We start from the raw sequence: 26883 nt of genomic DNA on the forward strand, positions 1-26883 counted from the left end.
ATAGGTGAAGGATGAGGACCAATCAGAGGAAAGCTCGCCAAACAGGAAGGCAGGTTATCAATATGGTTGGAGGATTTACCCAGGACTGTTTCCAGCTTGAAGGTTGGATTTCACTGGGGACCGGCCCCATCTGCCTAGGCATTTGTCTGCCTCCTGCCTCTATCACTGCTCCACCTTTTGCTTACCATCTCTTCTTTGAAATCTTGAAAAACCAATCTATTTATTTATGCCTTTACTCATGCTGTTTCCTCTTCCTGGAATGCTTTTTTCTTGGTTAGCTCCTTTTCATTCACCCAACCTAAGTTGGAATATTGTGTAAAATTATATCTCCATTATTAAACAGCAAGCTTTTTAGACAGCAGCAATCCAGTCTTACTTCTTTGTTTCTCCAGAAGAGTCCAGCTTGAGTAGGTGTTCAATAAATATTTGTTGAGTTGATTCATGCTAACACTAGTGGAAGAAAAAATGTTTTGAGGTCATAGATATTTAACATGACTCATGTTTTCTCTTCAGTTATTTCAAAATCAGAAATGCCCCTCTTCTTTCCTACACATCATCTCTTCCTATGTATATTTAGTTCTGTTTGGATTATCACCCCATTTATTATCTTTCTCTCAGTTTGCATTCATTGCTCCACCTACCTCATTAGATGTTCCGTAGTTCACTCTGTCTACTTCCCTACTCTCCATTCATTCTTTCATTCCTACTATTCCACCACAACTGCTCTAGCAAAAGTTATTAATGACCAATTTGCCAGGTCCAATAGACTCTTTTTAGTCCTTTCTTTACCTCTCACCTCTTCAGCAGCCACTTCCTTTATCTTAAAACCCTTTTCTCCTTTGGGTTCCAGGACCTCACTGCATCTTAACTACTTCACTGACCATTTCTTCTCATTTTTCATTCACTGCTCTTTGCCTAGACCCATCCCTTAATTATCACATTTAGCAGAGTTCTTATCTCAACCCTTTTCTCTCACTCCTTTTTGGGGTCATCTCACTTAACACTATGGCTTCAAATAACCATCTATTTGTTAATAATTTTCATATCTATATTTGATAAATTTCATAATATTGTACACCAAAAAAAATGAGTGTATGTACAAACGGAAATGAATAAAGTCTCTAGCTTAGTTAATAACATTGTACTAATGTCACTTTCCTGGATTTGATAATGTACTATGGTTATGTAGAATCTTATCACTGGGGAAAGTAAGGTGAATAGTAGAATGGAACTCTCTGCTCTGTTTTGGCAACTTCCTTTCTTGTTTTTTCATTTGTTTGTTTGAGACAGTCTCACTCCGTCACCCAGGCTGGAGTGCAGTGGTGCAATCTCTGCTCATTACAATCTCCACCTCCCAGTTTCAAGGGATTCTCGTGCCTCAGCCACTCAAATAGCTGGGATTACAGGCATGCGCCACCACACCCAACTAATTTGTGTACTTTTTGTAGAGACAGGGTTTCACTGTGTTGGCCAGGCTGGTCTCAAACTCTTGACCTCAAGTGATCCATTTGCCTCAGCTTCCCAAAATGTTGGGATTACAGGTGTGAGCCACCACACCCAGCCTCTTTTCTTGTTCTTATGAGTCTCAAAAAGTTAAAAGGGTAAGCGTGACATGACTTTATATGAAAACAAAATCAATCTTTTTTTGTAGCTTATTTACTGAATATCCTTTTTCCATTTTTATAATGTGATAATTATTCTTACCTTAAATAGTAATTATTTACCTCACTTTGTAGGATAAACATATTTTTAGCACATTAGTGATACAGCTAACTAAATTTCGTTTCTGTATATTACTCAAAATAATTTTTGAGACATTGAATTCTGTCAAATGCTATCAGACACATTCTCCTTCCATTCAAAATTCATATGGGGTTTGGGAAGTTTAATATAGATGATATTAAATTTATATATAATGTCAAATATTGTTTAATAATGCTTATGCAGGCCAGGCACAGTGGCTCATGCCAGTAATCCCAACACTTTGGGAGGCCAAGGCAGGAGGATCGCTTGAGGCCAGGTGTTTTGAGACCAGCCTGGGCAACACAGTGAGAGCCTGTCTCTACAAAAAATTGTAGAAAGTAGCCAGGTGCAGTGGTGTGCACCTGTAGTCCCACCTACTCAGGGGGCTGAGGCAGGAAGATGCTTGAGCCCAGGAGTTTGAGGTTACAGTGAGCTATGACCATGCCACTGTACTCCAGCTTGGGCAACAGACTAAGATCCTGTCTCTAAAATGGTAAAAATTAAACAATTTTTTTTTTAATTTTGTAAATGAAAAATATCACATGCTTGAAAAGAATAGTCATTGTGTTAAATATTTGATCTAGGAGATCTGGATTTATTTTAAGAAGTATTGTGTCAAGTATGGAAAGAAAACTAAAATTTCTTTGTATATTATATACATTTCTTTGTCACTTGTATGTAGTGGTTTTAAAATTACCACTCTTTGGAATTTTTTACCTGTATATCATGGTAAATATTTTTGAGCTGGGATTGAATTTAGAGGCCACTGTTGTCTTACTAAAATTAACTAACATAAGTAAAATCAGATATCTTTACTTAGGATTCAAAACATAGTTGATAAAGGAATTTTCCACTTCTACAAAAATAAGTGGAAAAGTCCATATTAAGAAAAAGTAGTAGCAGAGCAATAGTTTGGCAAGTGATATTTCCATTGCTATTATTCAAGTTTCTATAAATATTTCATTTTAAAATAACATGTCAAACTAAAATAATTCAATTTATTTATAAGCAAACAAAACATGAATCTATTTCATTTCAGAAAATAGAATATCTGAGAATTGGTTAAAGAGTAGTAAATTATTTATTTTTCAGTTGTTAATATTCATTGGCCTTCATTTTTTAGTTAAACTTCATTTTGAAATAAGTATAGATTAACTTATAGTTATAAAAATGATATAAAAATGATAGAAAGGTCCTATGTACCTACTACCTAGCTTCTCATAACATACTACAAAATCACAGTACAATATTATAACTAGGATATTGACAAGATTAACATGGAAAGTCAAGATACAGAAGATTTCCATCACCACAAGTATCCCTCATGTGACCTTTAAAGCCACTCACTCCCCTCCCAGTTCTGCCCCCTCATTAGACCCTGGCAACCATTACTCTGTTCTCCATTATTATAACGTTACTTCAGGAATGTTATACAAGTGGAATCATACAATAAGTAACCCTTTGGTACTTGGCTTTTTAAAATTCAGCATAACTCTCTGGAGGTACATCCAGGTTGTTGTGTGTGTTATCAGTTAGTTTCTTTGTATTGCTGACTAGTAGCATGGTGGGGATGTACCAGTTTGTTTAACCATTCACCTGGAGGACATCTGGGTTGTTTCCAGTTATTGGACATTTTACATAAAGCTAATATAAACATTCATGGACAGGTATTTGTAAGAACAAAAGTTTTCATTTCTTTGGAATAAATGCCCAGGAGCTCAATTGCTGGGTAGTATGATAGTTACATGTTAGTTTTTAAAGAAACTGTTGAACTACTTTCCAAACTGGCTGTACCTTTTACATTCCCACCATCATATAAGAGGGATCCAGTTTCTCCTCATCCTCTTCAGAATTTAGTGATGCCACTATGCACTATTTTAGGTTAGCCTTCTGGTAGGTGTGTAGTAATATCTTAGTGTGGTTTTAATTTGCATTTCCCTAGTGGCTAATGATGTTGAATATCTTTTCATGTGCCTGTCTTTTGCTAATTTTATAATTAGACTTTTTGTACTCTTGAGTTTTACATATATATATAATCTTCTAAAACTAGTCCTTTCTTGGATATGTTATTTGCAAATATTTTCTCCTAGTCTGTAGTTTGTCTTTCATCCTCACAAAAAGGTCTGTAACAGAGTAAAAGTTTTTAATTTTAATGAAGTCCAGTTTATCAATTTTTCCTTTATGGATTATGCTTTCAGTGTCAAGTTTTCAAACTCTTTGCCTAGCCCTAAATCTCAAAGATTTTCTCCTATGTTTTATTCTAAAATTTTTGTAGTTTCACCTTTTACATTTAAATCATGGTCCATTTTGAGTTAGTTTGTGTATAAGGTGTGAGGCTTAGATCAAGATTCTTCTTTTTTTTTCTACCTGCAGATGTCCAGTTGCGTCTGCACTATTAGTTGATAAAGCTATCTTTCCTGCATTGAACTGCTTTCATACCTTTGTCAAAAATCAGTTCGACATTGAATAGGCATTTCTCCAAAGAAGATATACAAATGGCTAACAAGCACATGAAAAGATGCTCAACATAGTCATTAGAGAAATGCAAATAAAAACCACAATGAGGTACCACTTTCTCCTAATAACTGAGCCTCAAAATACATAAAGTAAAATTTGATAAGGATAAGTTTGAGGATTAACAATTTTTTTTTTTTGAGATAGAGTTTTGCTTTGTTGCCCAAGCTGGAGTGCAGTGGCATGATCTCAGCTCACTGCAACCTCTACCTCCTGGGTTCAAATGATTCTGCTGCCTCAGCCTCCTCAGTAGCTGGGATTACAAGCAGCTGCCACCATGCCCAGCTAATTTTGTATTTTTAATAGAGATGTGGTTTCACCATATTGTCCAGGCTGGTCTTGAACTGACCTCAGGTGATCCGCTCGCCTCAGCCTCCCAAAGTGTTGGAATTACAGGCGTGAGCCACCGCGCCCCGCCTTGTGTGGGTCTGTTTCTGAGTTCTCTACTCTCTTCAGTTGATCTCTATGCCTACCCCTCTGTCTATACCATATAGTCTTGATTACTATAGCTATATAATACATCTTGAAATAAGGTAAATTAATTCCTCTTACTTTATTCTTGTTTTTCAAAATCATTTTAGCTATACTGGTTCCTTTGTCTTCCCATATAAATTTTAGAATTATCTTGTATATATTTGCCCCCTGACCCAAAGAAAACTTACTAAGCTTTACATAGGGATTATATTAAAGCTGTATATCAAAATTGGGATATCTTTACTATGCTGTCTTCCAATCCATGAACATGATATGTTTCTCCATTTGTTTAGATCTTGTTTTATTTTTATTTATTTAATTTATTTATTTATTGAGACATGATCTCCTTCAGTCACCCAGCCTTGAGTGCAGTGGCACAATTACGGCTCACTGAAGCCTCAACCTTCTGGGCTCCCACCTCAGCCTTCCAAGTAGCTGGGACTACAGTCATGCACCACCACACCTGGCTAATTTTTAAATTTTCTGTAGAGATGGGGTTTCACCATGTTGCCCAGGCTGGTCTTGAACTCCTAAGCTCAAGCAATTCACCTTCCTTGGCCTCCCAAAGTGCAGGGATTACAGGCAAGAGCCACTGTGCTGGGCCCAGATCTTGATTTTTTTTTTAATCAGCGTTTTCTAGTTTTCACTATGCAAGTCCTATACATGTTTTGTTAGATATTTTCACTGGGTCTAGCATTCTAGATGGACAGTTCTTTATTTTCATCACATAAAAAATAATGTGCCACTTCCTATTACCTTTCTTCTAGCTAGCATGGTTTCTGATGAAAAATATGCTGACATAGTTTGAGTACCCCTTAACTGAAATTCTTGGGACCAGAAGTGTTTCCAATTTCAGATTCTTTTAGATTTTGGAATATCTGCATATACAGAATGATATATCTTGGGGATGGGACTCAAGTCTAAACATGAAATTCATTTATGTTGCATATACACCTTATACACATAGGCTGAAGTTAACTTTATTTTCCCCTTGGGGATGCTGAATAAACTGTGTTTGGTGTGCCTGCATTTTGACTGCAACCTGTCACATGACATCAGGTGTGTCATTTTCCATTTGCGGCATCATGTTAGTACTCAAGAAGTTTCAGATTTTAGGCTGGGCACAGTGGCTCATGCCTGTAGTCCCAGCACTTTGGGAGGCCGCGGCAGATGGATCACCTGAGGTCAAGAGTTCGAGACCAGCCTGGCCAAAATGGTGATATCCCGTCTCTACTAAAAATACAAAAAAAAATTAGCCAGGTGTGGTGGTGGGCGTCTATAATCCCAGCTACTTGGGAGGCTGAGGCAGGAGAATCGCTTGAACCAGGGAAGTGGAGGTTGCAGTGAGCCAAGATCCCACCACTGCACGCCAGCCTTGGTGACAGAGCAAGACTCCATCCCCCCCCCCCAAAAAAGTTTCCGATTTTAAAGCATTTCAGATTTTGAATTTTCTTATTTTTATTTTTTGAAACTGGGTCTTTCTCTGTCACCCAAGCTGGAGTGCAATGGTGCGATCATAGCTCACTGTAACATCAAACTCCTGGGCTAAAGTGATCCTCCCTCCTCAGCCTCCTGAATAGCTGAGACTACAAGCACCACTATGCCTGACTAAATTTTAAATTTTTTGTAGAAACAGGGTCTCACTATGTTGTCCAGGCTAGTCTTGAACTCCTGGCCTCAAGTAATCCCCCCACCTCTGCCTCCCAAAGCACTGGAATTACAGGCATGAGCCACCACACGCTGCCCAGATTTTGGATATTCTAATTAGGTATGCCCTGTATGCTAATTGTTTTTCTCCTATAGGTAAGGTGTGGTTTTTCTCTGACTGCTTTTAAGACTTTTCCCTTGTATTTAGTTTTCAGAAGTTTGATTATGATGTGTCTTAACATGGATTTCTTTCTGCTTATCTTGTTTGGGGTATGCTTAGCTTCTTGAATTCATAGGTTTATGTCTCTTGGAAATTTGGGACGTTTCCAGCCATTATTTATTTGAGTACTTTTTCAGTCCTGCCCTCTTTCTCTCCCTCTAATACTCCAGTAACATGAATCTTTTGTTATAGGCCAGGCTTGCTGGCTCACACCTGTAATCCCAGCACTTTGAGAGGTCAAGGGAGTTTCAGACCAGCATAGCAACATAGCAAGACCTCATCTCTAAAATAATAATAATAATAATAATAATAATAATTCTAAAATGTCAGCCACCTTAGTATTGGCATCTACATATTGTCATTTTTCATTTAGTTTACAATCTTCCTGGTTCTTGGTATGATGAGTGATTTATTGAAACCTGGACATTTTTTTAATAATGTCATAAGACTCTAGATCTTATTTGTAATCTTCTGTTTTACCTAGCTTTTACTGGCATTGCTCTGCCAGGGGAAGTAGGGATACGACCTCATAATGCCTGATGGAAGTAGAAGTCCAGGCTTCCCACTTGCCTTCCTGTGATACCCAAAGGCTGGGAACTTCTTGACTCTATTTTGAGGAAACATAGTGTACATAGTTGATCAAACGTGAATTACTGTTGATTTTCATGACAGAATAGCCGCTTAAAAGAAGAACAGATTTGGCACATACGGCATCTACTAAAGGAACTGAGTGAAGAGAAGGCAGAGGGATTGCCAGTTGTAACAAGAGAGGATGTCGAAGCAGCGATGAAGGAAAAATGGAAGTTTGAAAGAGACCAGGAGAAAAACTTGAGAGGTGATTTAGGAACATAGAAAACTATCATAGAGTTGTGCCAAGTTATTTCTTGAATATATTAATGCTTTATTCTTCCAATATGTTCAAAATGCTGTAAGTGTATTTTAAACGGCATCATTACCACCGCAGCCACAAACACATGTAGGTAAATGGGCAGGAGAGGGAAATAATAAAGTGGGTAGAGGTAATGAAGCCAAGCAAGGAGGTGGTAGAAAGGTAGTGATCAAAAACAGATGAAATTTATCTGACTGTTTGTTTTGGGATAGGGTGTAGTTCAGTCACCCAGGCTGGAGTGCAGTGGTGCGACCTCAGCTTACTGCAATCTTAACCTCCTGGGCTCATGCAGTCCTCCCACCTCAGCCTCCCAAGTAGCTGGGACTCCAGGTGCACACCACTATGCCTGAGAATTTTGTTCCTTTTTTGTAGAGATGAGGTCTTGCTATGTTGCCCAGGCTGGTCTCGAACTCCTGGGCTCAAGGGATAGTCCCACCTCAGTCTCCCAAAGTTCTGGGATTACAGGCGTGAGCCACCATGCCCAGCCTCATCTGACTCTTACAACAGGACAGTATCTTGTTAAACACCATTACTCATAGTAGGGTTTTGTTCTTTTTCTTTTTTTTCTTTTTTTTTTTTTTAATTCTGTTGTTTGGTGGTTTCATCGACTTCAGCTTCAGCTTAGATTTGGGAATGATAAGGCAAATAAAACCATGAAAGATGTTTCTCCCAATATCTCTAAGGGAGCCAAGCACCCCATTAGATGGAGGAAATAGGGATTAGCGTTGGGAAAGGGGAAGTTTGGAGAACATGGGTAGTAATGACACTAGGTGCAGGCAATGAAAGACCCAGGGCATACTCTTGCTGTAGGCTTAGGAAATACCATGGTACTGAGGGTAAATCATGCAATTCTGACATACACATTTTGAAATTCCTATTCTTTCATTCTAAACTTGCTGCTAAGATTTCTAGGACCACTTTTGCCAAAACCTCCATAAATAACATCCCTGCTAGGAAGCTGGAAAACACGAGAAAGAGACCTAAGTGCTATCATTTGTTAGCCCTTAGGAAATCCACGTATTTCTGGATTTCTCCAAGTGCCTACTTAGCTGAGCACTTTGCACACAGCAGGCTCTCCACTCAATAGATATTTGCTGTTTTGAGTGAAATTGTTTCCAAGACCAAACATCAATAGGCAAGTTTCATTTTTAGGGGAGTCCAAAACTGTTCCCATAGACCTCCTCCTACCCAAGTCTATTCATTGGCAATAGGGATGTCATGACATGGTAGATAGTATATTTTGCATGACTTCTTTCCAAAAGAGTTCTGCTTATATTTGGAAGGAATGCTTTAATAAGTCCCTTGAGATGGAGTGAGACCCCAAAGGATGCTCAGGTATGCTCGCTAAACTGCCTTCTAAAGGAATGGGCCCAGTTAGTTGAGATGCGCCTGCTGATGGTTTGGGCTGAGCATGGGGATGTGTCATACAAGACTGGGCCACACGGCCTGACTGAGCACAATAGAGGAGGACTGGACATGCATGGGAAGAAAGGAAGCTCACAGACATGGAGGAAGAGAGGGAAAGTAAGAGAACAGAAGTGTCTGGAAAACATTTCCGAGGTAGTCACTTTATGTCCCAGGTAGTCCCTTGCAACTCATTTTGGTGTGGAGCAGCAGCAAGTGCTTCACCTATCAGCTTGTTACAATGCCAATTCCCAGGCCCCACCCAGACCTACTGAATCAGAATCCGCATTCTGACAAGATCCCAGGGGATTCCTATGCACAGTAAGGTTTGAGAAATACTGCTGCAACCATTTTCATCCAACTTTTAGTAAGGACTCTTTCAGTTGCAAGGATAAAAAATCCAACTCAAACTAGCCTAAGCATAAAGGGGATGTTAGTCTTTTCACATCACTTAACACAGAAAGACAGAGTGCTTCTGACCTGGATACAAGGCTTCACATGCTGTCAGATCTCAGCTTAAACAAACAAACAAAAATCTCTGGGGCGTATGTGTTACTAGAAGGGAAGGGAAGAAGTTCTAAGAAACTAGAAAAACAGCCACTACATCCATCTCCCTTTTACAATCTTCAGTGACATCTACCAACCCTCCCCTCGAAGGCCAAATGGGGCACTGGCCTGAGACAGTAGCAGTCTGCTCGAATGAGAGAACAACTACCCATCTGGCTTATAGTAGTACTGATAATTGTTTAATGAAAATAACCACCATTTGTTAAGAGATTTTAAATATAGTATCTTGTGGCCAGGCATGGTGACTCATGCCTGTAATCCTGGCACTTTGGGACGCCAAGGTGGGCAGATTGCCTGAGGTCAGGAGTTCAAGACCAGCCTGGCCAACATAGTGAAAACCTGTCTCTACTAAAAATACAAAATTAGCCAGACGTGGTGGTGGGTGCCTGTGATCTCAGCTACTTGGGAGACTGAGGCAGGAGAATCACTTGAACCTGGGAGGTGGAGGTTGCAGTGAGCCGAGATCGCGCCACTGCTCTCCAGTCTGAGTGACAGAGCAAAACTCCATCTCAAAAAAAAAAAAATTAGTATCTTGTGTACATCTTTGGAAAAAGATGAGTCCTGAGTCCTTCTGGGCCTCTGGACTGAAGAATATCACCCTGGCCTGATTGAAATGCTTCAGTCATTCAACAGACATTTATGGAGCGCCAACTAATTGCCAGGCTCTGTGCTAAGTGCTGGATTTACAGAGATGAATATAATGTAGTCTTGCCTTCAAAGAACTCTCAAACAAGGTGATATATGGTGATGAGATAAACAGCCATTAAGTTTGTTGTACTTGACTCTTTTGTAATGCTTCTTTTTCAAAAATATTCAGCAACACAATATTCGGCCTAAAGATTGAATAGAATATCATGTTTAGCAAACAAAGTTTATATCCCTGAAATAGTTCAATATTTGTACATATTTAACTGGGGAACTTGCCCATCACTCTGGTTTTACCAAAGGGGGGGTGGGAAAAGACATGTTATTATGACTATCAGAGGCTATCATTTCATACAAGAGAAATCCAAATAAATGAACTTTAGATGACTGAATCAAACAATTTACTTACAAAAATGGTTGCCAAGGACCTGGGAAGGACACAAGTTGAAATCACTTTTGCTCAGAGGATATAATGGCCAGAAAAATGACAATTTCCTAATAAAGAATACATATTATACATATTATATGATACACTATACAAAATAGGACCCTTATTAAGCTATCACAGGAATGATGTAAACTTGCAGCTTCCTAGGCATATGGGTTGTCCATTACGTCTTTCAATCAACCCTCAAACCACACATCTACTTTGTAATCAGAAGTTTAATTTTGCTTAGATTTTGAATCAGGCGAGATAGATAAACAATAGTTTGAATAGTTTAGAATTTCCTAAATTTTAGATATAAAATAGTATTTATGAGTTAACAGTATTTTAATATCAGATCTTAACTTCTTAAAACCAGATTGCAACATATAATGGTTACAAGGAAAACAGAAATGACACAGTGTCTTTATTTTCAACAGATATGCGCATGCAAATAAGTAATGCTGAGAAACTATTTCTTGAGAAACTCAGTGAAAAGGAATATTGGGAGGAGTACAAGAATGTAGGGAGTGAACGACATGCTAAACTCATTACCTCCTTACAAAATGACATCAACACAGTTAAAGAGAATGCAGAGAAAATGTCAGGTCAGTTGCAATAAAACTAGTTCAAGTTCAGTAAAAAACATCTTTAGTAGGGCATACATTGATGGAAGAAAAAAGTGCATACTCCCTGAATCATTCATTACTCTGCTGTCAGCACAAGCAGCTGTGAGCCTAAGGGTAAAGGTGGAGGGAGGAAGCAGAAAAATGATCCCAGGACCACCTGTGAAACTGAGAAGGGGAAATAAAGAAATGGGCGGGTGGGGGGCAGTGTGCAGAAGCCCTGTGACCAAGTGACTTTAAGAAAGACACTTCTGGCTGGATGCGGTGGCTCATGCCTGTAATCTCAACAGCCTGAGGCTGGAGGATCGCTTGAGCCCAGAAGTTTGAGACCAGCCTGGGCAACACGGTGAGACCGTATCTCTACAAAAAATTAAAAAATCAGTTGGGCATGGTGGCTCATGCCTGTAGCCCCAGCTGCTTGAGAGGCTGAGGTGGGAGGATCAGTTGATCCCCGTGGTCAAGGCTGCAGGGAGCTGTGATTGTGCCACTGCATTCCAGCCTGGGTGACAGAGCAGACCTTGTCTCAAAAAAAAGAAGAAAGAATCTTCATTCAATGGATGGGGTCTGTATGTTTCCACACTGGGACAGAAGCAATTCCACCAAGATAGGAGTGTCCTGAGGCCAGGTTATATTAGAAAGAGAATTCACCTGGGGCAAGCTAAGTCAGCTTAGCCAGGCTGGATAGCCAGAATCATCATGGAGAAACGTCAAAGTCAATTAAGTTGTAACCAGGGAAAAACTGGGGAACAAACATGAGATGAGAAGTGGAGAGGCTATAGAGTAGGATGCCGTCAGGAGCAATGAAGGTTACCAGGACTAGATCTGGACACGATGAGGGCCAGCTGTCTGTTACTGAGGCAAGCATAGCGGCTTAAAAGAACACCAGAGACCCAGACACAGAAGAGTCATAGGACAGAATTAATGCGGGAAATCTGGCCCAAAAGAGTTGCTGTGGGTGGACAACAGTCCAGGACCCAGCTGGAGATAGTGCCCTGCGTTGTGGAGGGGTTCCTGTGGGTGGTTCCCATGTTCCCCTATCAGGGCTCTCTGCTTGTGGACCAATTTGTATGTAAGTTTCTCAGCTTAGGGCCTCTGCACCACAGTGGTGGTGTAAACTTGGCCCCATATCAGTCTGGGCTTGAAGTTCCAATTTGTCAAAAGGTTCTTCTTCTGAAAAGAGAACAAGAGTGCCAGCCTGCTACTCCCTCTGTCCCCACTCAAATCCTCTCCCACTATTACCAGTTTCTTACTTAGCAGTCAGAAATATTCTATGCATATATATATATATCACAAATAGCATGCTATAAATATGATGTCTTACTTGCTTTTCATGTAACAACATGAACATCCTTCTAAATCAGTGTATCTTAATACTGCCTCATTCTTCCAGTGGTTACATGGTTTTATATTGTACCTTTTTTTTTTTTTTCGAGACACGGTCTCACTCTGTCACCCAAGATGAAGTGCAATTGCATGAACACAGCTCACTGCAGCCTCAACCTCCCAGGCTCAAACGATCCTCCCATCTCAGTCTCCTGAGTAGCTGGGACAGCAGGCATGTGCCACCATACCTAGCTAATTTTATTTATTTTTTGTAGAGGTCTCACTGTGTTTCCCAGGCTGGTAACCATAATTTTTTGACCAGTTTCTTACAAATAAGCATTAAGGTTGTTTCTAGTGTTTTAGTATTACAAATAATGCTGCAATGACTATCCTTACACATGTCTCATTTTCCTATGACAAATATTCTTGTATTTATGTCATTTCACTTATGTGTATCTCTGAAAGAAATGGTTGTGTGAAACAGACTATTTTACTGTGATAAATGTGGCCCTCCATAAAGGTTGTACCAAGTGGTACTTCTAACAGTATGCATGAGGATACCTATTTTCCCACATCTTCAGCAACAGGGGGTGGTATCCAAATTTTTGTTCTTTGTCAGTCTTATGGGTCGAAAATGGTATCTCATTGTAGTTTTAATTTCCATTTCTTTTATTAAAAGTGACACTGAATGTGTCTTTTCGTAACTTCAAGAGCTATATGAATTTCCTTTTCCATAAACCATCTGTTCATATCTGTCACCCATTTTTCTAATGTGTTGTGGCACTCTTTACATTTTAAAAAAATTAGCTCTTTAATTGTGATATAAATTGCAAATATTTTTCCCATTTGTCATTAGTTTTTTTGTTTGTGGGTTTTTTAATGAAGAAATGATGTGCTTTTAAAGTGCCCAACTTATCAGTCTTTGATTTTATGTTTATGAGATTATGAATGAATTCTCCAATATTTTATTCTAAAATTTTTATGGTGTTGTTTTTATATTTAAGTCTTTGTTTTTGTGTGAGAGAGTGATCCAACTTTATTTTTTTACCAAATGGTTTTCCAGTTGTTCCAACATCATTTATCATCAATTTTTATCCTACTGATTTGAAGTGCTAACTTTATTATACTTTTATTTCTCATATATATCTGAATCTTATTCTCTACTATCTATTCTGATTCACTGATCTGCCTATGCATTTGTTAACCAGTAGAATACTTTTTAAAAAGTTATTGTTCTGGTACGTTTTCAAAATTTCAAATATTTTAGCCAGTATTTATTTTACATTTTTAAAGTAGGAAAAGTGATCTTCTCATATAAACTTAACCCATTATCTTGATCAGAAGTTTGGATGATTGGGCCAGGCGTGGTGTCTCACGCCTGTAATACCAGCATTTTGGGGGGTCCACGGTGGATGGGTCACCTGAGCTCAGGGGTTCGAGACAAGCCTGAGCAACAGGGTGAAACCCCATCTCTACCAAAAATACAAAAGTTAGCTGGGTGTGGTGCCGCACACCTGCAGTTCCAGCTCCTGTGAGGCTTAGGTGGGAGGATGACCTGAGCCTAGTAGGCAGAGGTTGCAGTGAGCTAAGATTGCGCCACTGCACTGTAGTCTAGGCGACAGAGACCTTGTCTTAAATTAATGAATTATTAACTAGGATGATTTCTTTGACTTAAAAATTTTCATGTGGTTGTATTCAACTTTGGGGTGGTAAAAACATATATATATTGAATTACTTGCTGGTCAAGCCATGGGGCGCAGCCATAAGAAAATGGTTGTTATGGGGTTGTATTATTTTCCATTAGTTTTAGGGACTTGTCTTAACCATCCAGGTAGCAGCAGCCACTCCACCAGGGGAGCTATTAGAACATGTTGGGGACCACTAACTGGACACAATGAATATGAGCGAGACTCCTAAATCAATCTATCTGAAGGCTTACTACCATCATCCCCTCTTTTTCTCCTACCTTCTACACAGGCTTCCTTCTTTCATGATTTTCCTGGAATTCTCCTCCAATGATTATGGGGTTTGCGTTAGTTAGGCTGCTTTACATGCAAGGAAGAGAGATCAAGTCAGGCTATTGTTGTGGGCTGGGAGGTTGCTGTAAGTGAAAGAGGATATTAAAACTTTTTAAAGTCTCAGTTTACGCTGAGGTGGCAAAATGAGATGAGATACCACCACATAGATTTGCAATTTGATGAAGAAGAAAACCAGTTTCGCACCTTTGACCATCGAATTCCAGTCTATACAAGAAGTTAGAGAGGCCAGGAAAAGGTTGTTAGAAATTAGGGGACAACTTTTGGAAAGAGCTTTTGGTGTGCTATCAGTCCTACTCTTTCCCCCACCGAGGAGCAGGTAAAAGGTAATTCCTCCTCCATCTCAAATCCGGGTGAAAGGTCTTCAGAGAGATTTCTCAGATGGTTCAGTATGTGTCCCCTGCAGTCTGGGCATTCAGGTCTAGTTTATGACTCATCCCTGAGAAATCTAGGGAGTAAGTGGCTGAGGAGCTAACCGCACTGACAGCAGAACACAGAAGAGGTGGCTGCTGCCCTGGGCTGGGCCTGCACTCCCGAGTTTGTCAGGGCAAAGAATGGAGGAGTGTTTCTTGTCGACTTGTTATGAGAGAGAGTTGGGGAACAGTCATGTGAAATCTTGCTGGAGACAGCTGACTAGGGTGTTGGGGGCCGGTGATAGGTCCCCAACAGAAAAACAGGGATTTTGAATGTGTGGGAGGGGAGTGCAGAATTGAAAACCAGGGACCAACAGAAAAGTTGTTACCAACTTCTAAGGACAGTACTTGCCCTGGATCAAGGGAATGCAGATGAAATCCCATTTCAAATGGGGAAGCTTGTCCTCCAAAGAACCTACTAAAACACTCCCATGAGACAATGTGTCAGCCTTAAATGCCAGCTAGGTCCAGAAAGTAGACATGAGCTTGAGACAGTATCAGTCAAGTGAGAGCTTTCTTACCGTTTTCCATGTTTCCCTCTTCCCTTCAGCACTGAGAGAGGAATCATGGAAGCTCAAGGCAGAGAAAATGGCAGCAGGCCCAAGTTAGGAAAGGGGATTGGCATAACTTTGAAAGAAGTTTAAATTGTTGCAATATTCTGAACATACTAATTACTCGTTGGAGGACCTTTTGTTACCACAAAGAAACCAGAAGTCATAGGATTTACCATATATTTTATTGAGCAGAAGTCAATAGCCTCACAGTATGAGTTTTAAAGGAAAGAGACAAAAATTAAGTTGCTTGACTCCCCAAGAGTAATGCTTGTTGGCTGTAACACAAATGAGGAAAGGGAAGACTGAAGACAGAATGATATCAGTGGTGGTTCTAGGCATGGCTCCTCCCCACATTTCTCTCCCCTGATCTGTGACTGTCCCTCTCATTGGCACCTCTGCTTTGCTCTGCATACCTGTCCCCCTTCTCTTCTACTTCCCACAGAACAGTCCTTGCAGTATTCTCCAGCCCATTTCTAAAGACATCTGGTGCCATCATGCACCTTATCAAACATGACCAATGGCCTTTGTCCATACCACCTCATGGGTCACCAGTCAGCCCCAGCACAAACTATTCCTCGGTCACCTGCCTTACTCAGCAGCCTCTGCTGAAACCCAGGGGGCGAGGAGGAGAAAACACTTAGAGCTGCTTCCCTGAACTTTAGCTAGAATGGGATATTGGGATACTAGTATAGAAAACAGTCACTAACATATCCAGGCCAAGGTTACTTCTCCTCATTAAAAGGAAAAGGAACCTTAGATTAAGCCCAGGAATAGAGAAGGTGAGGGGTTATTACAAGTCATTAGATAATTACAGTCACAGAGCATTTTTATTTTTGTCCTTTACTGGGGCACAGGACAGGGATTCTTAAAAGTTCTTTGTACACTAACAGTGAATTTTTTAAAATTAGGTTCAAGACTCCGTACAAAAAAGTAACATTGTTTCTTTGAATGTTAATTTTCTTGCCTATAAAATCAGAGTCCCTAGGTGATCTCCAAGAGGACTCACATTTCCAGCATTTGCTTTTCCATGTCTTGTCTAATCCTTACAAGTTCCTTTGAGTTAGATATAATTAGGCCAGTTTAAAGATAAGAAAACAGGCCCAGAGAAGTTAATTGCCCTAACCAAAGTCACAATGCTAGTAACAAATGGAACAGGGATTTGAACCTAGGTGTGTTAGGCCCCAAATCCATCTGCTTCAAATAGTCCCCCTGAATCTGTGATTCAGTGAGTTGGGGTGGCTCTAAAGAGATTACTACCTGGCCAGTGTTTCTGCTAGCTCCTGTTCAGTTTTCTGCAAAAGGGACTAAGAAGAGGCCACTGCCACAGGAGAGGGTCACCACAATGGAGCTATGTGACCCCAGAAGTCAGAGAAGAGTATATAATAAAGCTCTCAACAGGCCAGGAGGAGTAAACCAAAGCAGAGCCAGACACAGCAGGGAAGGCGGAACAGTGCAAAGCAAACTTTAGCCAGTACAGTGTGGGGTCAGCTTCTGGGAAGGGACCCCATTAGATGGGGTGTCTGAGAAGCAAGGAGTCTTCTGCACAGTCCTAATCTGCCAAGCTCCCCCTTGCAGTGTTTCGAGCTTTTACGAGGAGACTTTTACATGCCCCACTTTCTTTGGCTGCATTCACCAATAAATGGTTAATTGTTACCAGAAGCATCATCTGAATCACAAAGGCTAACAATGAGATTCTCACATTCACCCTTGTCCTGGGTACTGTGTTTTTAAGAAGAAAAACGGTCCATACACTTTTATATGGAAGTTGGAAGAGAATAGAATGTGAATATTGCTTTTTCAGTATTAATAAGGCAATAGAGAAAGCTACATCTTTAGTCAGAGTGTATTTGATAATCTACTTTTAAATGATTTATAGCAAAGAATTAATACTTCATGTTATCAAGCTCCAGGTTTTATGGTTTCTTCTAGATGCTAAGAATGTAAAATCCATTATGCTCCTGATCCATTGCAACTTTTAGATTGATTATTGTGTTTTGTTGGGTAGAAGTTCAAATAAATAACCAACATTAAGCTGATGGGCTAGGGTAAATTGAAAAAAGAAATTCCATCAGAAATTAGTTTGGAAGGATTAAAATATTCATGAGGTTAGTTCAAATAAGTAAGAAAAACGCAGGCTGTATAAACGGGAATATGTAGGTTGGAATAATAAAGGCTTCCACTTCTTATTCTCTAGATGTCAAATTAGACTAACTCCAAAAACCTAATGAATTCTTGCTTATGAACTACTGCCTCACTCTAGTCCATCTCTATTAGAGGCAGAAACTGCCCTCTCCTGACCACCTTTTCTGGCCACCCCACAAGTTAGGAGAACTCTCCCTTTCTCTCTCTCTCTACTCCCTCTTCCCCTTCCCACCCAAGCTGCCAGAGAAGGGGAAGAGCCAATATTTGCTTTCTGGTGCTGAAGCCTCAGATCACTGCCCACCAAAGACTTGCAGTTTGCCAAATTTGATTTTCTTCAAAATATTTTTTGGCATGTATTGTGTCCCAGGGATACAGTAATAAAAAGATATGGAAGAGAAGTTTTTACTTTCTGCTCTCAGCGTTTTCATGTAATGGGAGAAACAGTTATGCTAGTACAAAGTATAGACGAGGGCTGAATAACTCTTGCCCAGCTCTCTGGCCCGAGTTCTGGTGGTAGCTGCCTTAGCTGGGCTCCTGGTCAATTGAAAGACCAGACCTGCAGATCTCCTTCCCTACAGCATAAAATCCCTGAGGGTTCTGCTTTGGCTGACTTGGTCTGTGAAGAAAATTTTCCCTTTGAAACAACGCCCTAAGTCAGGGGTTCCCCAACCCCCAAGGCCACAGGCCAAGATTAGTCTGTGGCCTGTTAGGAACCGGGCCACACAGCAGGAGGTGAACAGTGGACAAGCAAGTGAATCTTCGTCTGTATTTACAGCGGCTCTCCATCACTTGCATTACCGTCTGAGCTCCGCCTCCTGTCAGATCAGCAGAAACCTTAGATTCTTTTAGGAGCGCAAACCCTATTGTGAACTGCACATGTGAGGGATCTAGGCTGCATGCTCCTTATGAGAATCTAATGTCTAATGATCTGTCACTGTCTCCCATCATCCCCAGATGGGACCATCTATAACCAAGAAAACATATCACAAGGACAGGGTTTTTTTCTGTCTTAACCAGCAATATTTGCAGTGTCTTACATACTGTTTGGCATACAGAAAGAGCTTGATAGTTACTTGTTGAAAAAAGGAATGAACAAATTGGACTCATTTGTCCAGCTTTCTTATAATGTAGAATCAGGGCTCCCACTGATTCTACATTATAGTGAGTTGTATAATTATTTCATTATATATTACAATGTAATAATAATAGAAATAAAGTGCATATGTAATGCACTTGAATCATCCCAAAACCATCCCCCTCTCCCACCCAGTCTGGGGAAAAATTGTCTTCCAGGAAAACAGTTCCTCATGCAAAAAAGGTTGGGGACTGCTATCCTAAATGGAAATAAGGTTCTATAGTACTGTTAGTACAATACTGTTGTTTAGTTGTAGAATAAGTTAAGTGAGCCTCTGGACCTGCCCAGAAATATAGCAGCCATGATTTTCAACATCATTTGTATGGGAAAATACTTTCTGAATTCCAAACAATTGCCCTGCCTATGTTACATAAATAAAGCACAACTAATGGGAACATATAACACAGAAGTAATAAAACACAACTAACTTTGATTATCCTCAGATTAACTCATTTGGAGTAGTACAGGTTCCTCATTTTTCACATTGCTGACTATCTGACTCAGTCCCTGAATGTTACCTCCTCAAAAAAAGCTTTCTCTGATCACCCGATCTAAAATTGAGAATTTTAGTTTTTCTTCCTCATACACATCACCACCGGAAATATTATTTATTTACCTGCTTACTTATTTATGATCTGGCTTCCCCATTAGAATGTACATATCACAAGGACGGGGTTTTTTTCTGTCTTAACCAGCAATATTTGCAGTGTCTTACATACTGTTTGGCATACAGAAAGAGCTTGATAGTTACTTGTTGAAAAAAGGAATGAACAAATTGGACTCATTTGTCCAGCTTTCTTATTCTCCACTCTTTAAAGCAGCCTTGCTGTCACAGTGTCTCATAGTCCTTAAGAAGGGATATTGATTTCATGATCTCTAAGCATCTTTCAAGGCCTAAAATTTTATGATTCTTTGCTCTCTCAATAATGACATTTGTGAGCATATGAAAATCTTGAGAGGACAGAGAATCCTGTGCTTCATTTCTGTCTGTATTTCTCACCTGAGCCTAACTTATAACCAGGTCTATCAACTTTCTCAGCCCCCTTAATCCCTCTCTACTCTCCTCTCCTCGTTCTGTCTTTCCTGCCCCAGGAAACATATGCCAAGAATAGTGGAAATCTAGTTAGATGAAGTCAGACAGAATGCTACCCGAACAGATAGTAAAGTCTTCATACTTCTGTTGTGGAGTAGTAAGTTGTGTGATATGAAGAGTAGACTGCCACACAAATGCTAAACTGTTTGAAATTCTGCCTGTGGAGAGACAGTCCTTTGAAAATACAAATATTCTTGTGTAAGAGATCTTAAACTAATTCACATTAAGGTATTAGTAAATTATTAGATCATATCTTCTAATTGGAGGAATTAGATTCTTCAGTACCCTGAAAATTCAGAAAAAAAATGTTTAGAAAGGAGAACTGAGGATGATGGAAAATAAAATTTACTGACATCATAGTTTTACCTAGAATCATGCTTGATAAGGCTTTTAATTTTCTTTTTTTTTTTTAAAGAACACTATAAAATCACTCTGGAAGATACTAGAAAGAAAATAATCAAGGAAACTTTGTTGCAACTGGACCAAAAGAAGGAATGGGCCACACAGGTATAATTCAATTTTCTTAAAAACAGAACAAAACAAACATTTTCCCCCTAATTTTTCTTTGGGTATATTATAGTGGTTAAGAACTTTGGATAGATTCTCAGATTTGGGATGCTCAACCTGTAATAATGGCTGTAACATAATATTAAAATAAAAGTTTTGAACAATTTATAAAATGAAATATAATTTGTCTAAAAAATACTGTATTTTATATCCAAACCTAAGAACGTGGATTCTGAAGTTAGACAGTTTGAGTTTAAATCACAGTTCTACACTTACTGGCTGTATAATGAATTTGTTACTTAGCTTTTCTGGGCTTCTGTTTCCTAACCTATAAAATGGAGAATAATACCAGTATTTACCTTAAAGAAATAGTGTGAGGGTTAAATGAGATGATTTAAGTACTATAATCTCTCACAAGAAGCAACAGCTCAGTGAATTTTTTTCTTTTTTTTGAGGCAGGATCTTGCTCTGTCGCCCAGGCTGGAGTGCAGTGGCACAATCACAGCTCACTGCAGTCTTCACCTCTTGGGCTCAAGCAATCCTCTCACGTCAGCCTCCTGAGTAGCTGGGACTACAGGCATGTGCCACCACTCTTGGCTAATCAGTGAATTATTAATCAGTTATTTTTTTAAGTATAAGAAATATAGGTTGAGTATCCCTTATCTGACACATGTTTCAGATTTTGGATGTTTTCAGATTCCGGAATATTTGTATTATACCAGTTGAGCATCTCAAATCCCCAAATCCAAAATCCAAAGAAGTCTGGCCTGGGTGCAGTGGCACACTCCTGCAATCCCAGCACTTTGAGAGGCCAAGGCGGGTGGATTGCTTGAACTCAGGAGTTTGAGATCAAGCTTGGGCAACAGGGCAAAACCCTGTCTCAGCTAGTCCCAGCTCAGTAGTGCCAGCTACTTGGGGCACTGAAGTGGGAGGATTGCTTGAGCCCAGGAGGTCGAGGCTGTAGTGAGCCGTATTTGCGCCACTGCACTCCAGCATGGGCAACAAAGTGAGACCTTGTCTCAAAAAAAAAAAAAAAAAAAAAAAAACCAAAAAACTGAAATTCTCCACAATCTGAAATTTTTTGAGAGCCAACTTGATGCTTAAAGGAAATGTTCTTTGGAGCATTTTAGATTTCAGATTCTCAGATTCTGGATGCTCAACCTGTGATAATGGTTGTAACAAAATATTAAAATAAAAGTTTTGAATGAATTATAAAATGAAATATAATTTGTCCAAAAAGTACTTTCTTATATACCCAAACCTAAAAGAGTATATTCTACACTGCTGGCACTTTAAAAATCTGGGATATAAAATATTTTTGAGGCATAATTTTCAATCTTATATGTTCTCTAATTCCTTTGTTTTTACACAAAATATCTGATTTTTTTTTTTTTTTAACAATCTTGACCTCTCTTCAAACTATCTGCAAAATCAGTGAGGTCCCCACTAAGATTGTCTGTTCATCTGGGACATTTCTGTCTCAGAATCATAAACATCTGGTCTTTTTTCAAAAGGTTCCTTACTGAATTTCAGTTGCTGTTATTGGTTGCATCCATGTTGGTTCAGTTGTTCTTTTAGTCTTACTTTCTTATTGCATTATTTTTACTAATTTACACAAATACAGAAGGTTTTGGAAAACTGATCAGCAATTTGTTTGCTCATGCAATTCAGCCACTTTGTAAGTGAATCTGACTCACTCACATGGTGAAATCAACCATTAAGAAATCTGACCATAGTTAGACGATTCAAAGTAGATATATAGGCCAAATAAGCCTATAATTTCAAGCATATATCGTGAGGACTATTCTAAATATTCTTTCAAGCATTACACATTTAAGTCCCTCAGCAATCCAGTAAGCTGTAGAGACTTGCTAATGAGGAGACTGAAGCACAGAGAAGTTTTATGACTTGCCTAGAGCAAGTAGGAGAATCGAGATTCATTTCAGGAGGGCTCCTTCAGATCACTGCTCCTAATCACTAAACTATACATTTTCTTTTCTCCACATAATGTCGAACACTCACATGCTTGAATGAACTTTCCTCATTTTAGCTGGCTATTTTATCATACAGTTCAACATCCTATAATCCCAATGCTGTGCAACCTTAGATGCACATTAGAGTCACCTGAGAAATTTTTTTAACCCAGGTGATGCCTGTATCTCACCCATACAGAAGGCTGATATATTGCCCTGGGATGTTGTGTGGGCTTCTGGATTTTTCAAAGCTTCTAGGAGATTCAAATGTGTAACTAAGGTTGAAATCACTGATCCACTGTTAGTGAATCCAGCCATTAGCCAATTAACTTCAGTTAGGAGCAACTTCTTGCTTTTGTCCACATGAAATTCTATGTTGGAGGAAATTAGAATTATTAGTTGTAACTGGAGTATAAAAATTCCCGGCTCCTAAGAAATATAGGTACACTTATAATGTAATAAGCATGACTTACAGAAAAACTTTTATGGCAAATCTTTCAACTCTTAAAGACTTTAATAGGGCTGGGTGCGGTGGCTCACATCTGTAATCCCAGGATTTGGGGAGGCCAAGGCGGGTGGATCACTTGAGATCAGGAGTTCGAGACCAGCCTGGCCAACATGGTAAAACCCCATCTCTACTAAAAATACAAAACTTGGCCAGGCACAGTGGTGGGCGCCTGTAATCCCAGCTACTCAGGAGGCTGAGACAGAAGAATCTCTTGAACCCAGGAGCAGAGGTTGCAGTGAGCCAAGATCACACTATCACACTCCAGCCTGGGTGACAGAGCAAGACTCCATCTCAAAAAAAAAAAAAAAAAAAAGACTTTAACAGATAAATTTACCCTTAACACACTTTTAAATCATTTCTGTCCCTGTTTGTGATCTAGATTATTTTTCTTAATTTTTCTTCTTTTGATCGTGCCCTTCAGTTACTAAATATTGAATTTGTACCATAGTATCCATATAAAAGCATCTCGCAGAGAAATACAGTTGGTTATTCACTATAAAATTCTTTTCAATATCTATGTAATTGAAAATAAATTTATATTTTATGAACCAACTGACAAAGTAAGACTTTTTTGTCTTCTTTGTCTAAAATGCCTTTCTTCAGGAGACTAGCTACAGCCTACCCTGAAACTACTTGCTGTTAGATTTACAAATAAGTATGTTGTTATTACTGACATGCAAAATCTTTTCAAATTAAAAAGATAGTAATCTGTTCATGTTTTTGCTATATGTTGGATTATGTCTGTGACTATAAACTTAAAGAATGTTTGATCACTGCAGTTTAACCATCTGAATTGTGAAACATGATTTCACCATAGCAGTCAGATTTGGTCACAATGGAGGTGAATTGAATGGTCAGTTACACATTGTCCAGTTCTCCAAATCACCTGCAATAGACAGTGTAAATCAGCAAAAGCAATACAATAGGATAGTAAAGAATGAACCACCAAACCAAAAGTTCTTAAGTATGTTCCTAAAGTAATTGCAGACACAATCTAAAATGAATGATCAGAATAACTGCACATCACTGTTGCTAAAATTGTGAATCAGCATGTGGCAACTCTTCCTTAATCCAGAAACTTTCTTTTAGAATGCTGTAAAGCTCATTGACAAGGGCAGTTATCTAGAGATCTGGGAGAATGACTGGCTCAAAAAAGAGGTAAGTGGAATTTATCAAAACAAACAATTTCTTCGTTCTCATTTTTTAAACTGGAAATGACTTTTAATTATGAACTGAAGTCATGGGAAAAGCATGGTACCATGACTGACTGAGACAAAATAAAATTCAAGTGGAGTCCTCATGTCATTACAAGCTGTTACTCAAAAAATATCATAAATAATCTCAATAATAATCAGAAAAAAATGTTGGGGTTTATAATTCACACAGTAAACTCAAATGTGCAGTTTCTTTATGTCCTAAAACTTGATTTGGTCTTCCTCATGAGCCTGCTTCCTCCTGGGTGATGGGGCAAGTCTAAAGGACCATTCTAAGCTGATTCTCTGCTGGGTTAAATTGTCTCTTTTGAATGACATGTTCTCCTTTGGTCTGTACCACTGACATTTGAACCAGATAATTCTTTGTTGTGAGGTACTGTACTGTTTTCTCTAGATTGTACATGCTGGTCCTCTGGTCTTACTTCCATATCTCCTTATCCTCATCTGTCTAGAAAACTCCAACTCACCCTCAGGCTTGGACTTTGATTATCAATTTCCTTGTGAATCATTTCGTAATCTCTCCAGGAAATCTTGGGAGCTCCTTCCCCAGTGTTTTCTTGTTTTATTGTAATTCTTACTGAAAGATGTTGAAATTGTCTATTTATGCATCTGTCTCATTAATACACAGAGCAGGCTATATCTTTTCAACTATATTTCCATGGCACCTGATAAATAATCTGTGCTCATTAGTTATTGAATGACTGAATGTCAATGAATATAGATATATTCATTGAAGGGATTAATCAAATAATAGCTTAGATCATAGGTTAAAACCTTTGTGAATTGTTTATTGTAGTGCAAGATGGTAGGCTGCATCCTACCTCTCCTGAGGGCTCGCTGAAATAAAATTATAAAAATTATAAAAATACAAAAAGAACTCATCCACAAAGAGAACAAGAGAAGTTAACTAGCAGGTGAGATTTCAGAAATCTTCTGAAAGACAAAAAGTAGATGTGAGAGTATGTTGTTGGATGAAACGAGAAGCTATTACTTGGGCCAGACGTTACAAGAGAACTACAGAGGATGTGCAAAACTCAATGTTTTTGGAAACCTGGGAGATTCTCTGCTCAGAGTCTGTGTGTGCTATAGATGGTGGGAATGGGAACTGGAGCAGAAAACAAGAGGGTTACTTGATGATCTGAATAGGGAGCATCTGTATCAGTAAGCATCCGCCATCACCCTCTACAATTTCCCTCACATACCACCAAAGTGTTTACTTTTGAACTAAGAACCTGATGACTGTCCTCTGAGAACACTAAACAAATTATCAGATAAAGGCAAAGGTTTCTAGTGTAGACCTTAGATGTTTCTGTGCCCCACAGAAAATCCTTCCTATGTTGGCATTTAGGAAGCCACAACCTAATATCCCACTCTTGCCTTCTCATCCTTTGGGATTTGCCAGTTCACACCACCTGCCATACCACATACAGTCTCCAGTCCACATTCTCATTCAGAGGAAAAATTTGGTATGAAAACAGACCTATTTACACAGTGGTGGGGAAAATCCATGCCACTCCCCAGACTTTTCTTAAATATAAATAGACATCCAAGGACCACCAGGCATTTGAGTACATTTGGCACAACAGAAGAGAAAGACCAAGTGAATTAACAACAAAATAAAAAATAAACAATAACAACAAAAACAGCCTGTGGAAGAAATAGAAAAAATTTAGGGAACTGTGAAGGTCTTTTGTTAGTATAATCAAAATAATCTGGCCAGGCATAGTGGCTCACACCTCTAATCCCAGCACTTTGGGAGGCTGAGGAGGGCGGATCGCTTGAGGCCAGGAGTTCAAGACCAGCCTGGCCAACATGGCAAAACCCCATCTCTACTAAAAATACAAAAGTTAGCTGGTCATGGTGGCTCACACCTGTAGTCCCAGCTACTTGGGAGGCTAAAGTACGAGAATTGCTTGAGCCCGGGAGGCAGAGGTTGCAATGAGCCAACATCCCATCAATGCATTCCAGCCTGGGCGACAGAGCGAGACCCTGTCTAAAAAAAAAAAAAAATTCTGGCCAGACACATTGGCTCACATCTATAATCCCAGCATTTTGGGCAACCAATGCAGGCAGATCACTTGAGTGCAGGAGTTTGAGACCAGCCTAGGCAACATGGTGAAACTCCATCTCAATATATATATACTTTTTAAATTTGAGAAGGCATTTTATTTATAAAACAAGATGCTTTAAGAACAAAAATCAAATATAAAACAGGAAATAGACCAGGCATGGTGGCCCATGCCTGTAATTCCAGAACTTTGGCAAGTCAATGCAGGAGGATTGCTTTAGCCCAGGAGTTTGAGACCAGCCTGGGTAACATAGTGAAACCCCATCTATACAAAAAATAGAAAAGTTAACCAGGCATGGTGGTGAGCACCCATAGTCCCAAATACCCAGGAGGCTGAAGTGGGAGAACTGCTTCAGCTCAGCAGGTCAAGGCTGCAGTCAGCTGTGATTGAGCCACTGCACTCCAGCCCGGGCAACAGATTGAGACTCTGTCTCAAAAATAAAATAAAATAAAATAGGGAACAGAGAACAAATCTCAAAACAGGGAAGACCACAATACAAAAAAAAAAAAGGAAGAAGAAAAATAAGAGACATAGAGTACTAATGTAAGATGTACAATATCCAACTAATACAAATACACAGTAATTTCAGAAAGAAAGAATAAGAACCAGGGCAGTGGCTCACTCCTGTAATCCCAACACATTGGGAAGCTGAGGTGGGAGGATTGCTAGAGCCCAGGCATTCAAGACCAGACTAGGCAACATAGCAAGATCCCAGCTCTACAAAAAATAAAAAAAAATTAGCCAGGCATGGTGGTGCAGGCCT

The 26883-nt window shown here is 39.3% G+C and overlaps 1 protein-coding gene across 13 annotated transcripts in view; it reads left to right on the forward strand.

Moving 5' to 3' along the window:
* Positions 1-26883, forward strand: part of CCDC83 (coiled-coil domain containing 83) — a 68155-nt gene that overhangs the window by 20596 nt on the left and 20676 nt on the right. For all 13 annotated transcript variants that reach the window (XM_024930814.4, XM_055093811.2, XM_055093815.1 and 10 more), the window contains 4 exons: positions 7271-7433; positions 10968-11135; positions 20265-20356; positions 23927-23995. In XM_024930814.4, the coding sequence (XP_024786582.1) occupies positions 7271-7433; positions 10968-11135; positions 20265-20356; positions 23927-23995 (492 nt within the window). The remainder of the gene's footprint in view (positions 1-7270; positions 7434-10967; positions 11136-20264; positions 20357-23926; positions 23996-26883) is intronic.

This window comes from Pan paniscus, chromosome 9, assembly GCF_029289425.2.
Source record: "Pan paniscus chromosome 9, NHGRI_mPanPan1-v2.0_pri, whole genome shotgun sequence".
In the NCBI taxonomy this organism is placed as follows: domain Eukaryota; kingdom Metazoa; phylum Chordata; class Mammalia; order Primates; family Hominidae; genus Pan; species Pan paniscus.